The following is a 17162-nucleotide window of genomic DNA, read 5'->3' on the forward strand; positions in this document are numbered from 1 at the left end:
GCGAAGACTTCCTGACCGAGCTCGCCACCAAAACAAGGTGTTTACCGCCTGTCAGCACACCGCTCTCACCTAGCCTGAGGTGCTCCTCTCATCCACCCCAAGCTTGTGTCAGCAGCAAAGCCTATCTAACACTGTGTTCACACAGTGAACGGTTGCCGTGGTACTGTCAAGGTGCACTGTCATCATTACTTCCTGTACTGTCCACAGACCGAGGTGAGCACGCGACATGTGACATGACAGGTGACGGAAGCCTTCTGTAAAAAGAAAACTTGTTTTGACAAAGCTTTACAGTGAGACAGACTATTATGTACTACTTTTTGGTACCAAGGCGATATGTCATTTGCTCTCTGTAGACTCGCCAAAGGTGTGCAGAAGTCGTCAGGTGTGAATGTATTCACGATAGCGTCAGTGAATAGTACTCTAAGTACTCCGTGAGAGGTGAAAATAGCAGGCTTTATAGCCACGAGGTTTCTGTTGTGATTTAGTTTGGTGCTGGTGCAGGTAAATAAGTCGATATATCGACCTCAGAGAAATGAACTCGGAGAGGTTTTAATTATGCATGACAATGTATGTCTTACAACAAACGGCTGAGCGTAGACCTGTAAATGTTGACTTTCTGCATCTCTAGTAATAGGAGAGCTCTCGTGCCACGTGCACTTTCATAGTTTGAAATACAAATTGTTGCGCTAGTGCTGGAGAGCATTCAGCCAAAGAAACAAAAACATCTACTAGGGTGTTTGAAATATTTTTTGTCTCTTGTGGTGTCATATATGCTCTTAGTGTGTGATTAAAAAAAACAAACTAATTGCTTGTTAAAACTGTCCCTGCACCACACAGCCTCCCGTGGGCGGCCTTCAAATGACATTGTACACAAACCTTGCATCTTTTGGTCAGTCTCACCACACACAGTACACATCACACGGGGCCACACACTGGAGGAGAGGTGAATAAGAATAAGCCAGTCCTCCACACCGACTAATTATAAAGAGCAGCAGACCGTCAACACAAAGCTAAAGAGAAGAGCTCTCAAATTAATGGAGGTCAATGTCAACATTTACAGGTCTACATTCAGCCACACATGGTTCACACTGCTGTTTACAGGCGACTGGCAGAAAGTGAAGGTCGGTTCGTGAGGACAGAGAGGGCAGTAATAGCAGTGACATGTGCAACAGCACAGAGAAACAATACAGACATAATGAGAAAATAAAAATATTAAGGACAGTTATACCAAGCTGTGTGAAAGGAGGGTTTTAATAATAATAAACATATAAAGCTACTGCGTCAGTAAGATTTTTTTTTTTTTTGTATTGAAAATGCGATAGAGAAGCTCAGTATGTACCAGCAACTAATTACAAGCAATATTGATAACCAGTAATGCATAACGAGATGATGAATTCGTCAGATAACTGATAGATTGTTATCGTGAGCAAACAGCCACTGTGTCTAATATACAGTCGAGTTACGACAATCGCCCATGTCAGTGTCAGTGTATACAAGATGCGATCTATGCTGTACCTGGGCAGTCGACAGTCCTCGCCTACCTGCACATGACAAGCCAATCACGCGGATCATACACACGCATGTTGTTGACACTGAGAAAAGTGACAGGATCCATCTCTGCCTGCTCACCTTCACTTTTGTGGTGAGCAGCTGTCATTTCTCTCTTTGCAAGATTGAATGGAAGCATTTAATTTAGTTCTCACACTTCATTGTATCCGCTGTTCTAATTTATCTCTATCAAATCAAGATTTGTGATGGTACTCACCATTCTAAACCGAAATAACCTGGGCCAACAGGTACAATCTAATTTTCACAGAACTTCACTCCGCCTCGGGCGCACAAGAGCCACGTATCCTCTAAACAGCCTGTACTGAAACAGTTTCTGCCAGAGATGTATAGAAACAGATGCTATCCCAGTGCTAATCAAAGATATCACTTGCCTGTTGGCTGTTCATGCTCCTAGTCTTGTACAAACCTTTGCTGATGTGCGTGACAGCCAAGGTTATGCTAACAATAAACGTGTTTTGAATAGCAGACGACGTTTGGAGGAGCTACTCAGTGTTGACAATTTATTGGCATGCCAGTCCTGGTGTTTCCATGCTTCCTCAAAATATCTCGTAATCCACACAACCCAAGTAGTTTTCGACAGAATGTTTCATAGTCCACATATGGTCAAAGGAGCTAAATTCCTTAAACTCCATCACTTTCCTCTCTTGCTTAAAGTTCGACTTACACCAAGGCTGCTGGATTTCTCTCTGGTGGTAATGTGAGCATTTGATGGAATATTTGACAGTATTTATAGTTCAGCAAGCTTTCCCCCAGTGTTCAGCACGACTGCTCGTCACGCGCACGGTGACACGCAAGACGCAGTGAACCGTAGGAAGGGCATGGACACCTCACTGCCTCTCATGCGGCGTGGTGACTGAAAACAGACTTTGTTCAAAAGTGACTGGAGTGTCACTCACTTGATACACATGGTTATTACAGCGACTTGACAATACATACGAAATGTGTCAACAGGATTAGTCATCTGCTAAAGTGTCTGGGTGTGCACAGGCTCACCCTTTATTGTTACTTCAGGCAGTGCAGCAGGAGAACAAAGAAACGCCGGTGCCGGAATCCTCGTCGGCTCGCCAGTTACAAGGAAGCAAGAGAGACCAGAGACCGGTTTATTTCTCAAACTTCAGCTTCTGAGAGGATCGTTGGCCGCGCCTGACCTGACCCACATTCGGGTCAAGGTCGATGACTGCAATGCCAGCAGCACGATGAGTTCAGTTTAAAGGGCGCTGCAGAACGAATTAGACACAAAATATTTCTTTTTAATAGCAGTGCTCTGTTCCTCAATACATAATACTGGTCATTCAGGTCTTAATGAGCATGCTTAATTATATCAGTCTTGAGAGAGTAAACACTCTTCTTTGAGAGAGAGTAATGGACATAGACAACCGATGGTCGGATTCACTTTTGATCGAATGTTTACGAGGTCTTGGGTGGTTTGTGCAACTTATAAACAAACAGACTCGAGGAATTAGACTCTTCAACTACAGCGGCTTCTTGTCACTCACAATTCGATTATGTAGCTTCCAGAGGCGAATATTAATAATTTTATAACTTTTTTTTTCATCACAATACCTTTATCTTGCATTAATTAAGCATCAGTTCCCTGTAAAGTTCAACAAACAAACATAATATAGCTACAAATGTCCTGGTTCAGTGAACTTATATCTACCTGATCGGAATTGTGGTTCCTGTTTTTTGAGACTTTTTTCTCAGAACACGTACATCTCTATGATTGTGAGAACGTCCTGTACAGAAAAACAAGATTAGACTTATTTCCATTTTGAATATGGCTAACACAAATCTTACAAGTTTTTTGTTTACGATCTCGATATATTTCGGTTTCATAGCTCAGGAGAGAAAATTTAAAAAAAAGAACAAAAAGTAATGAAATGTTAAAAACTCCATTAAGATTTAAACAGATATATAGTGTGAAAAGAAACATAGGGTTAATGAGAAGAAACTGATGAAAATTTACACTGGTATATGGCATCTGACAAACTTAATTGTAAGAAGCCCTAATCTGGTCTTGGCAAATATAATTGTATGCCTCTTTCCTAGCTCAATAAATGTGAATAGACTTGGATTTTACTTTCCGGACTGTTCCCAAGTGGTCTTCCCCACAAACATTGATTGTGTTGACAATGATGTGCACTACGTATGTAGATGTTGTCAACATAATCGGCACTTTCTGTCTACTCCAATACCAACGGGACCAGACAATAATGTTTATCGCTTGCTCTGTGGAACACAAATGGCAAATGAAAGCAGGCTGTAATGCACTTATTCGAATTATCATACTCTTGTTCTTCCTGTTTCAAACTCGACCTCCGTGATATTACCTCAGCATCTGACGGAAAAAGAAAAAGCATAGTTTGTATAAAAAGATTTGGGTGAGATCGCAGTTGCACGGCAGTAATAGTGCACATAAAGGGCAGTAACTCGATTGACACTTGAAGCAAGAAGAACTGAGGATTACTGTCCCTTTGTTGCGCTGCTTGTACTGCTGTGATTTGAGTTGTGATACCTGCACTCAACGAAGTAACACAAATACTACTTTGTCTAAAGTACATCAGTAATATCATAAGAGGACTTAGGATACCGAGCATTTTCCCAAACATAATTTATGGCTTTTGTTTGAATGCTTGCTCTTTCGCTTCCTGTTTGCTCAACTCATTCCTTTACTTAACTCCAATGGAGGATTAAGAAACGTACACCCTGCTAAATTTGTTTTCGGTAGTTTTTTTTTTCTTTTCACAGAGCAAGATTGTGTGCAAGTTTGCATAGCATAGTAATGTGAACATGGACACTATAGTCCGTACCCTATGGTTTATCGACGTCCAAGATCAGCAGATAAACGATTGGTACAACATGCATGGTACCCGATTATATCGGGGTAGGTAAAATGCGGCTGGAGGAAGAGTTAGGTGTTGCCGTTCACATACCATGTTCTAGTCATAGTAAACCACATACACTATATTGCCCATAGGTTCACAAGATTGCGGGACTTTTTATCCTTCAGTCCTGCGTAAATGGATTTTACACTCGTGGTGGCGCCATACCGTGTAATAAAAAGCAGACTGCAATACCGATTGTGTTGTGGATATTTCAGTAATTTTCCCTGGAATACTGCATGAAATCTTGAGTTAATGGCTAGAGTACTAGGATTATATATTGCACGTGATATACGCACTACCTCGTACTGTAACTGTGTTGTGTATGATCTTTGATACCAACTATATGCTGCAGCCTTTGTAATATATGATCTCTATTATGAGCACAACATGCTTATAGAAACTTCTAGAACGATAAATCTATGGTGTTTTATAATTCTGACTGAATTTTCGAACCATATAAATGATATCCATTTACAATCAATTTAAAGAAATGTTATGCCTTCGAATTGTGGTTACTTTTTGAGTTAAAAATACTCCATTCTCTTCTCGGGATATAGATATGCAAACATCACTCTCCACAAAAGAGGTTATAAAAACCCTGACATGAGGATTGCTACATCATGGATGTGTAATACAAGTTCGTGGTTACGTGGCTACGTGGCTGTTACGTTGTCAAGACTACAGAGTATGATTATATATTATAGCAGTGCACAATCATAATGTTCCGAGTTTCTCGTCTTTCTGCCAATATTTGTAGATGTACCTTTGGTGATTTACACATTTGAAGACAGCAGATGCGCATATTAAAATCTTGTAATGTTTGCATGCACCTGTCATTCTCCACTGACCGCTGAATACCATCATCAGTGAATAAGGACGTGCCCGAGAGTTCACTTACCCGCAGTAAAAGAAATAAACAGGCATTAAGATATATTTTCATGTGATAATGATCTGTTCATATGAAAGGCACATCAAAGAGAACTGTAGCAAATTTACGACATCAGTGGAATGAAACACACGAGCAGTAGGTTTTTCACCAAACCCGGACTTTTGACAGTCTTACAAGTTCAGGTTTTACGTGTGTGTGTGTGTGGCTCTGCTACTTTGTCTGGACTGCGATGGAAAGGAGCAACAACAACAACAACAACAACAACAACAACAACAAACAACAAAACAACAGATTAATGCCTACGAATGTGTAATTTGGATTGTCTTGACTTAGCTAACTTATGTCGACCTGATTTGAAGGAAAGGATGTGAGATCGGACCTCTTCTTATTGCCACAATACTGAAAGGCTGAAGACCTTCGATCTTAGTCCGACATTTTGTTTCCACAGGGGACCGTCCGGCCCGTGAAATCATTTCCTCTGGACCGCAAAGACAATCGCAGATTTCATTATTTCTATAAACGTTTCATAGTAGTGGTAGTAATATAAAAAAACAATAAAATAACAAGGAGAAGATCGTCTATTTCGGGGCAAGACAGGACACATACATGCACATGACGGAGTAGAAACATATGCTTCTCGTCGCCCATATGGACCATGTCGGCTCATACAATTAAAAAAAAAAGGATCGCCAACATTGCTGTACCTTGCCAAATGCTACAGCGTGTAACACTGAGGGAACTTCATTGACGAGTAGCAAACCATGGCTGTACACAGTATTTTATCTGCTTTACTAATCAGCTTCACCTTGTAGCCAAGGACAAAACGGAAGAAAGGTTATCGCCTATGTAAATATCTCCAACCTACTTTTATTGGTCCCGTCAGTAACATTTTAGGCACTCTTTAAAAAAAAAACTTGATGTGCTGTCTAATGGGAAACTGTAAAACCTTGAAATGAACCCATAACTTTGCCGCCTGTCACACATACCCGTCTAATCTACACCCGACTTTCGGCATCTCTCGTGGGTCAGACGTGCAAACGTATCTTATATGAAATGAGGCTGAAGAACAATGTGGCTTCATGTTTGAATCAGGTTTGAAAAGAAAGATAACCTTGTAGTTAATGGAGTAACAAATGGCTTTGTCTTGTGATCCGGATAGACCGGGACAAAAGATATATGGGTAAAATACTGCTGACAAAACTAAATGGTTCATTTTCTTCTCAGGAAGTTGGCAAAAATAGGTACAAACCAGGCTTGCCTTCGTTTAGTACGATGTGTGTTTAAATTTATTACTGACATAATTTAGTCTACATTTTTTGTGTGTAGATTTTTATCTCAAGCACAGCAACCACCACCACTACCATTAAATAATACACATATCTACAGCGACATTCATGCTCTTCTTGAAACCCCCTGAAGACCCTCGGCTACTGTCCGACATATTATTCCAGTCCAGGACTTGCAGAGGACTTGACTTCCAATGACACAGGCTTCGTCGGGACTGTCATGGCCAACGAATGTGACCAGAAGCTTGTTTATAACCTTTGACACAGAAAGACTATCGAATGGTGGTAAAAGCTTGCCTTCCACCTGCTAGTCCTTACCATGGTGCAAGCACACTACCTGTACCAGAAAGAGGGAGGATTAGGAAGCTTGGCATGAGTTTGAAAAGCTTTGTTCTCTCTGTTGGTGGAGACCTTTGCTACTCATCCAACAGAGGAAGAAAAACCCACAGGAGCTGCTCTACCACATCGACCGAAACTACTTCGCTTGGTCCCAGCAAAATAAAGTATTGCCATGTGTGCTGTTGCAGTCTGAAGGGATGCTCAGTACCTCGCTGACAACAAAATACATTTGTCGCACGAACAGGGCGGGACCTGCAGAGCTAATGAGACCTACTGACATTTGTCTTTATCTGTTTTGCCATCGATAATTGGTACATTGCTCTCCCTGTCTCTCTCTCTCTCTCAATATTCTCCTTTTCAATGTCTGTATGCGTAGGAAATGATTAAATATATTTAGCACAGGTGATACAAGCACACGCCATATCCTGGCATTACGACACTTACATCAGCCTGTAATGCCAGAGTAATCAATAGACTGATCGATTTGACTGATGCCAGAGTAATCAATAGACTGATCGATTTGACTGTGATGCCAGATTTATGGCACAGGCTGTAAAGAGACTGTCACTGCCATGACTGTGCTCAATCTTTACATTTTTTCCTTTTGTATTCAATGTACAATTAACTTTTCTCTTATCTTTAATTAATTTTTAAACTGATTCACATTATGGAAATACCGATTGATGATGTTGCAGTATGGGTGTAAAAATAATCAAAATAATAATAATGATAATACCAACAAAAACAAAAAGAAAAGGGAGAAGAAGAAAAAGAAGACAGTGCTTTTATCGTCACAGCCAAAGCCGCTCACACTCTCTGCGCTCATCGACGATGAAAAGGAAAAGTGACAGGGTCCACATGAGACCATCAAGATTGGTAGAGAACAGAAGAACAGAGGGATAATCCCATGACCACCAGTGACACCTGTGAAAACTGGGGCCTAAGATTTAAAACAAAGTTGGTATATATTTCTATCATTAGCATCACCTTTCTACAGAAGTGTCAACCTGTTGTAACCGGTAACATGTCAAACACATGCAGCACTGAAGATACGATGTTGCAAGGGGGTGTCAGTTAAAGGAGGAAACAAGAAGAAAGAACAAAATACGTACCACTGGCGTCCGGGCGGGGACGGACCCCCTCCGTGTTTGCAGCCTCTCTCTAATGAGCTGTTGTTCCTGTTGAAAGTCAATGGCTTTGTCGTTGTCGGGAATACTGTACAAGGGTACACCCGGCATACCCTGAGAACTCACCCCGGCATAGACTTTCGCCTTGTTCTTCCCCCTTGTTTAGGGGGTGCTAAGTTGGAAAAACTCATGCTGTAAGCCCTTCAAAATATGCTTTCAATACGAAAAATGTAGTGGAGGATGAGGCTGGTGCAGTCTGGTAAGCTTGACTGAATTCGATCCAATAGAATTGTCAATTACGATACACGAGGTTTGGCAAGTCCAGCAGACACCCAGTACAATAGATGTTGTAGACCACAAAGCAAAGTTCTGATAATTCAGACACCGCTAACGCCGGCTACTGTCACGTGAGTGCAGATTGTAACAAAATGAAGAAACCGTATCTCTCAAGGTATCTTCATACCTCAGTTACCAAGGTTTAGAATACTGGCAGGTATGTAGGTAAATAGGTTCAGGCTTTTGCTTAGCATCGTGTATCAACGCCCTGTGAACAGCACGACAGACTGTCAGATAAAAGAGATAAACATGTTCATTCCAAAAGCTGTTGAGGAACTGAACACTAAGTTTGGCGATGTTTAGTCTAGTGAAATGTGAACACCACAGGTTTCACTCATTGAATTGCCTCCGAAAGAGCGATTGAGACTTGACTCGCATTTTATTTCTCCTCCACTTCTAAAAGGCAAGAAACCGTGGGACTATTTCACGAATGTCGGCGGTGGTCGTAGAAATAATCATGTGTTTATGGTCTGCATGGAGAGAAACCTTGCCTAAAGTGTTCAGGATTCATGTTCTCGGTGCATATAAAATTGGAAACTCGATAAATTAGTTTAAAGCAGGTTAGCCCTGAAATAAATTTGCTGCTGGCTTCTTTCAGTCGGAAAATTGAGTTGACTCTGCAACAGCGGGTGTGCTGTTCCGACGCCTGGCGATCGTGTTTACCCTGCTGGGTAATAAATTGTTCAACCGTGTCTGGTGCGAAGGATCCAATGAAGGGCAACAATCTCTGTCAAGGGATGGGCAGGGCGTTCCAAGACTGCACAAGCTTGTAGTCAGCCAATGTCTCAGCCTGACAGTTGGGTTGGCACTGAGACAAAACCCGCCTTGTCTCGCCTCCTCAACCACTCGCAGCTTTCCCCAGGGTCAGCACCGACGGTAGGCGAGAATTCTTTCGACTATAAATACTTGTCGACAGTTTGGACTTTGGTTTTTATGAAAACAACCCAAGGCGACTAGTCGTGATGGTTATTCATATAACTGATTTACAAGTATTTTTTTTAAAAGCTATAAGCACAGCCACACCAGCAAGTCTTATTAAGGGTAGATGTCCTGGTCACACAGAAGTAGCACCACCCATCAGAGTTAGGGAGATAAGGAAGAATTTTCGTGTGACCTGTGGTCCATTTCTGACAATGAAGGTTCCGCTAGCAAATCGCAGTAACTTTTCTAAGCACGACAGATAACGAATGAATGAAAACTTAGACTAGCTTTCTCGAGGCTCCAACAGTTCCCCTTCGTGTCGAAGCAATAAACCCAACGAAGCGATTACCAAAAATAAATGGCTGCGGGTGGTAGTCGTGCACTTGCTGACGTGTAGTGCTCGGTCTCCCGAAAACAATGTTGTATCCTGATATCAGCAAGGCACAGCCCAACAAAACATTAACGGTGAACGGGTACATCGGGTGGGCACACGGCACTCAATAATAGATCACTCTCTACATTTGACAGGTACGTAGGCAGGAATATCCACCAGAAAGACCTACATACAGTTGCCAGATGATTATTCCATTAGCATTAAACTGATACTTTCACAGAGCAAGTGGAAAGGAAATTAGTAATGTGTTGGGCACATCATCCTAGTTACTCCATGTTCACAAACGGCTCTACCCCTGGGGCAATCGGAATTAACCTTTCGTCTGTGCTGCGTGGCATGTGTCTGTACAACCTTTGAAGACTGTTTCTGTTTCCAAACCTTTTTATAGTAAGATTAAAGCAGAGGTTATGGCGATGATTGTCATGGAAACATCATGGCAGTGAGCACTGTGTTAATCCAGGTAAGGCAGTACACGGTTAGGATGAAGAAGAACACCTTGGCTCCAGCTTGGACGAAGAATGGCGAAAAAAACAGAGCGTGCCAGGAATATACTTCACACAGCAGACTTGACAACTGTGCCAGGAATATACTTCACACACTTGGCAACAGAAGCAAAGAGGACAACCGTTCATTGATCAAGCTTGGGCTCGCGTGCAGCAAGGTGCTGGGAAACACGCAGCACGGAGCGCACCTTGCCTCTCACATCCACCGTCTGCCACCTGCAAATTATTCCAGCACAAAGGACTGTTAAAGTGTTTCAACAGCCAAGTATATACACTGCCCTTGTGCTGGCAGGCGCTGTGACCTGTCGAAAGAGGTAAATGCGTGGCAAAAAGAGGACAGGTGGGCGCACGGTGTCCTTCAGTAAACACAGGTTTGCAGCCGACGAATAGCGAGGGACTAAACAATTGCCCGCGTTGTTCTGATATACCGTCTACGTCACACGCGCACTAAGTCGTAGTGACTGCTCAATCTCATCCTACCTACGTCCTTCCTTCCTTCCCTGAACCTCTTTGTTTCACAGCCTTCCCTGAAAGGCCGCGGCAAGCGGGTACAAAAGCCAGTAATACCTTCTAATATCTTGTAATACATTGTAATACTTTGTAATACCTTGCTGTCTAATCCTTAAATCACTTGTGTAAGGTAGGAACAATAGTAAAGATGTGTTTTCAAACCTCAAAGGTTTTGGTTTCAACATTGCCATAGATTTGGAATGAGTAGTGTAACGGGTAGAGGTACTAGATATCGGGTGTCACGACTGTCAGCAAGGGGAGATGTCAGTGATACATTTGAAGGAGGACGACACCCGTATAATCGCTGGTGGAGTCAGTGTCAGCGCCCGCTGTGCCGTCAGACGTCCACAGTTCGCTTCCAAGTGCGGGTGGAAGTCTTTCTCGGGCTGCGTGCTTGTCAGACAACTGTCGGGTGAAGATCAGTGACAGAAAATGTGGTGTGCAGGTGATAACACTGGAGACACCACTCACTATCCACTGGCAGGTGTTGTTTACTAATAGCTTCAGATTCCCCTCCCACACACACACTGTAGCCTAATGGAACAATCCCAAAGGCCAATAGCTTTCAATTATTAATTATTGTGCCTTTCTCCATGAACGAGGATTTTTTTTATTTCAACACGTTAATGTAATTGTGGAGCTTGGAACATGGAAAATATAGAGATGAATCAAGCTCAATAGTCGGTAATTCTATCAGAAAGTAAAAGTTAGTATTACTAAACTTTCCCATTAAAATAAGAGAATAAGTCACAACAATGATGTGTCCTGACATTTTGTGTGATGAGTATTTGTAATATAACATCATGGAAACTACTATAAAATAATTTAATAATACACATCAGATACACTTTGCCCTAAAACATTTACACATCTAGGCATACACAATTAGCTCGAATTTGGTTGAGATGGGGTTTGGGAGGAGGAAGAAGAGATTTAAAGAAACGAAGATGTAAGAACACAACAACAACAAAATAAAAGACGAGGAAATGCTTGCGTTGTTATCGTCTCAATCACCACAGGCTGGCTGTTATCTCTACTTTTTGAATGAGATAATTGTGTGACTCTACTGACTTTAGAGCCTGTAGAACCATAAAACAAACAACCCAGCACTTTCCAATAACACCTAAGAACATCTGGAAGACTCCCAAAATAAGCGAGTGTGTCTACATGCAGGAATGTATGTCTTCTGTCTCAGTGCACTCGGTTTGAGCTAATTGCATTTACTTTTTCAAATCGTATTTTATAAAAACACGTAGAAGATGTCAGCTAGAGAGCACGAGAGTGTAAAAATAGTTTTTGAGGCCGTTTAAGCCAGACTTGATTACAGGCAGCCACAGCTCCAGTAAGCCCCATGTCCTTGTCTTGACCCTCAATTAACCTCAATATGTTCTAGTTCACCTAGCATCGCAGATTCAGGCTGAGGGTAATCAACCAACTTCAAATAATTAAACGAACATAAAGGTACAACTGCAATCGGTTCGTCTGCTGATTTATCAGCTTTGTGTTAAGTGCATTTCACTGCGAACAGAGAAACTAAAAATCTCTTCTTTATCGAAGTATTACCAGAGGCAGCTGTTTTCAGAAGTGAGGCCAACCACTCATTTTCAAAATGACTAACAATATATTGTAGTCTTTAATAACCAGACCTGGGTTGATAGTCGTTATGGTAGCACTGTTCTAGTGTACCTGTGTTGAGACAGGGTAGCACCCAGCTATCTCCACCCACAAGCTGTGCAACTCGATGTTCCAGAGTTTGTGCGTGATATAACATATTTGTGATGATAAAACGACTAATGTATTTATGTTTTTTTTTTTTGCTATTTTGATTGTATTGAAATATTCTGATAGATTTTTATTTAAAACCCACTTTTTCACGGAAAACAACCAACAGTCCACTGATTAGGTTTCCACCGCTCGGTTAATGACCGACGAGGACGATAGGCCGGTGTAGTTGTGCGATCCATTACATACATGGTGCGTAATGCGTGGTTGCCACCTGCTGACCTCGGCAGTAGCTTCACTCCATACAGATTGCAGACCATCAATGTTCTCTGACAAATAGTGCTTTAAATCATTTACAAACAAATCAGAAGGCAATAGATTTCTCCTTACTATTCTTTGACGATGCTCTATTATGAATTCTAAATTTATAACATGAATTGTATAGCTACGTATTTTATGATTATAAAATGATAAAAAGATACAAAAATATATAAAAATTCCCTCGGCGCCACATGAGTCGGTCTGTGCCACCCACCAGACGGGAGAAATTCGGCAGGCGATCATTTTCCTTCTTTAAGATAACACTTTATTTATCCCGAAGGGCAAATTCAGGTCGCTCAAAATGTAAAATTCTCCGCCTCTTTCTTTTCAAATTGTGTCTACGTTTGAACCTTTCAAGTCCGGCCTCTAAAACCCTCATCTTTTAGAAAACATTTATCATAATCAAGCGAACTCTTCTGCTTATTTCGCAGTTCTTCATATTTGTTCATACACTTCGCTGTTTGTCACATGTCATCCACTTGATGCCGCTTGTTTCTTTGTTGTATTGTTGACTGTCGGTTCGTTTGTAGTGCACAGCGCATTGAGCTCACTTTCACCAGGGCTTATATCCATGGACTTCGGTAAAGTTAACGACCGTGGTAGCAATGCAGGTAGAGCACCAATGCGGTTCCAATGTACAAGTCGGTTATCATTAGCATCTGTGAGACAAAATGTGATGTCGTATAAATATAAATGTTCACAACAGTTCAGCATCGTTGTATTTATAAACTGGATTAATCCCATCGCGAAAAGCTCTCTCTGCTCAAAACACGCCTTTGTCTAGCTCTGGGCAAAACAACCGCCGTCATCTTTATCCACGGGTTTGACGACTTCACGGAAGGGGACACCACCCTGAAGTTAACGAGGTGAGGGGTCATGAGTTACGGGCCTTGGGGTCATGGGGATAAGTTCGTGATGGGGTAGCGAGCGCAGTGAGTCCACGAGTACGCCGTCTTCGCGCTAATATGCCACCTAATAGTTGTAGGACGTTTGGCTGGAGATTAAAAGATCTCAGTTTTTCAAACAGTAAATACTACAACACTATCAACATGAGTGGTAACTGTGCGTCGCCAGCGCTCAGAATGCCGATGACATATGCACGAGAAACTGTGAGTTCTTCTCACCATCGCTTCTTGAGGCTTAGTCCTGTATGAGGAGAGGAATGAAGGGCTAGGAAGGGTGATTGAGCGTTGTCTCCTACATTAATGTGGTAGCGCTGATCAGTCAATAAGAGAATATCACACCAGATATGCTTTTTTCTCCAAACCCAATCGTTGTATGAGATATAGTGATACAAATAACACATTGAGGATTGTTAGTTTTTATGGAACTTTTTTTTGTAACATTTCCCCACTCAAATATTTTCATATATTTTCTGAAATTGGGAAGAAGTATTAATTTTATTAATTATTTTATTAATTTTTAATCTTTAACTGCCGTGTTATGATAGAAAAACACCTGGAGCATCAACGTGAACTATACCATAACTTCATCGATTTCAAAAAAGCTTTTGATCGTGTCTGGCACGATGGACTCTGGCAGGTCATGAGATCATTCAACATAGAGGAGGGACTGATCCAGATGGTAGCAGCACTCTACAAGAACGCCTCCAGCGCGGTACTACTCAACAACCAACTAGGCGAGTTCTTCGCAATGACGATCGGGGTCCGTCAAGGGTGACTACTCTCTCCCATCCTTTTTAACATCTTCCTTGAAAAAATCATGCAAGAAACCCTCCAACCACCTTACTCAATCTCCATTGGTGGCAGACCCTGTGCAACCTCGCTTTGCAGATGACATTGACCTCATGGCAGGCAGTAACAACGAACTTCAGGATTTGACGGACAGACTCTCCAGGCGAGCAGGGGCTATGGCATGGAAATAAGCTCAGAAAAAAGCAAGTAATGATTATTTCCACCACCGACAGCAGCAGCAACATCGTCATGAACGGCCAGAAACTGGAGGAGGTCAACAGCTTCAAGTACTTGGGTGCCACCCTGTCTAGAGATGGTTGCTGTACAGCAGAGATCCGTATCAGGATTGTATGGCAACATCCGCAATGTCCAGGCTGGACAGGATCTGGCGAAGCACTCAATCAGCTTCAGTACCAAGCACAGGCTGTACAAGTCCCTCGTAGTGTCAATCCTTCTCTACGGTGCGAAAACTTGGACGCTGCTTGCGCAACGAAAAGAAGCTCCAGGCCTTTGAGAACAAGTGCTTGAGAAAGCTGCTCCGCATCTCGTACCGCGAACACAAGACCAACGCATACGTACGGAGCACCGTAACCTCTCTCGTGGCCCACATGAGCCCTTCTGGCAACAGTGTAGCGGCGCAAGCTCGCTGGTTCGGTCACGTCACCGCCCACAACACCCTTTCCAAGACGATCCTACAAGGAACCTCGAAGGGAGCCGTCGTCGTGGTCGTCCGAGGAAAAGCTGGGTCACCAACATCAAAGAATGGACCGAACGCGAGATGCCAGACCTGCTCTCATCTGCTCAAGACAGGACCGGGTGGAAAATTCTGTCTGTTGCTGCTGCCGGACGGTCCCCCCTACGCCCAGACCGGGCATGGGACTGACCTGACCTGACCTGATTAATTTTATACATTTGTGGCATGTTGACGCCAGCGAAAAAACGTGGGAATGTGAACCGTGTAGTAAGTGCAGTCAAGCGTGCGCTGGTAGAGAAACGCAGTCAAGAAAGCGACCACAACTGAAAGATCTGGCTAGCGAGTTGATCGTCACAGTACATTTAACCATCTATCATTGTTTTATTCTGCCATCACTTAAATAAAAAAAAGGTTATCATTAACTCCACATTTACAATATAGAAGAATGTTATTGTTAAAGGATGCATGGTGCAGTTCGGCGAAAGAACAGTAACTCAAGTGGTTATTACGTTTTCTTTACATTAACAAACAAATACCACCTGGACAGTATGATTCCTGTATTTCATTTTCAGATTCAGAACATATTACAGTGTCATCAACATACGAAAGTAGAAACATTTGATATAGACTTTCTGTCTCATCATTAGCCATTTTGATGAAAGTAGCTTCACTCGTTATACAGTATACAGATTGCAGACCATCGCTGTTCTCTAGCAAACAGGACTTAAAAATCATTCAAAAAAAAAAAAAAAAAAAGCGAAGGCAATAGATTTGTACTTGCTGTACTCCACATGAATTTATAAAGTCTCCTGAGCAGCATCTACATACCCCAATGCAAGATGTTGCCTTGACATACATATTTTTAACTGTTTGAAGAATTATCTTTAAATATCTACTTTATGCAAATTTTCCATATACTGTGAATGAGGCAAAGAGAAAAAGAGTTGGATAGACGAAAAAGGGAGAGAAAACAAAGTCACAAAACAAGATACCGACAAATAAAAGAAGACATTAAGTAATTTTCTGTTAGAGCGTTTTCTCTGATTAACGGGAGACAACTGAGAACAGATGAAGAACAGAAGCCGCTGAGATTACCTCCCGTGTAGAAAACGGTAAAGGGTAATCACCATTAGTTCTTGGAAGCGTGACGAAGCTGCGAGAAGCCGTGGTGTATTATTGTGATCAAATTAAGTGTTCTTTTATGTTCTGTAGTTATGGGCAGACATTTTGCTTTTTGTTGAGCATTACTCTCACTATTATAGTTTATGCCTGTCATCTGCAGTGATTTCAGCAGTTTATTGCTCGGGTATTACCGCTAAATTCATTACTTTGCCCACGTCTACCCCAGTAACTGACAGCCACCACCAGGCAGTCCAAGTTTAATTTAAAGGGATTCTCATGGCAAAATAAAATTGTTTAGAACCTAATAAAGAGTATAATCATTTGAAACCTAATCTATTTTCGTGTCTGTTCATACGCAAAAAGTTGAAGTTTGGGTATGGTATTGTGTTTAATTAGAGAAATTACACGGGACCACACTAAACTACAAATAAAGTTTGGGAATCTTGTGAACTCGGACACCTTGTGCTCAGATTAAGTACATGTACTTCATAACTCCGCGTGTCAGACTAACTTTGGTCGTCGCTTAATGTTCTTGTTCCTTATCCCTTTCGTACTTTGTCAAACATTATAGGCATTCAGACTATGTCTAAAACATGTTTATTCCGATTTTATGATATCTCCTGTGTTCAAAATGCTGCCAGACTGATTTGCAATGGGCTAAACGACGACAGCCAGTGGGCTGATAACTGTGCGTACATTCGTGCTTGGAGGAGTCTCCGTTTTGTTTTTGTGAAATGTACTTATTTCCGAGGAATAATAATAATAGGATTTATGTAACACATTTCCCCACAGAGAGGAGAGCTTGAGCTTGATGCATTTCATAAGAGACCAGGGGCAGTGGAGAAAGAGG

At 41.9% G+C, this 17162-nt stretch overlaps 1 protein-coding gene across 3 annotated transcripts in view; it reads right to left on the reverse strand.

The window, feature by feature from the left end:
* Window positions 1–17162, reverse strand: part of LOC112563804 (5'-AMP-activated protein kinase subunit gamma-1-like) — a 93793-nt gene that overhangs the window by 72162 nt on the left and 4469 nt on the right. The window contains exon 1 of one of the 3 annotated variants that reach the window (XM_025238155.1): window positions 8081–10578. The exons of 1 other annotated variant lie outside the window; for it this stretch is intronic. In XM_025238155.1, the coding sequence (XP_025093940.1) occupies window positions 8081–8206 (126 nt within the window). In that variant the 5' untranslated portion in view covers window positions 8207–10578. Of the gene's footprint in view, window positions 1–1765; window positions 2659–8080; window positions 10579–17162 lie in introns of those variants that run through there. One more of the 3 variants, XM_025238161.1, reaches the window with a different exon arrangement.

Source organism: Pomacea canaliculata, linkage group LG5 (assembly GCF_003073045.1).
Source record: "Pomacea canaliculata isolate SZHN2017 linkage group LG5, ASM307304v1, whole genome shotgun sequence".
NCBI lineage: Eukaryota > Metazoa > Mollusca > Gastropoda > Architaenioglossa > Ampullariidae > Pomacea > Pomacea canaliculata.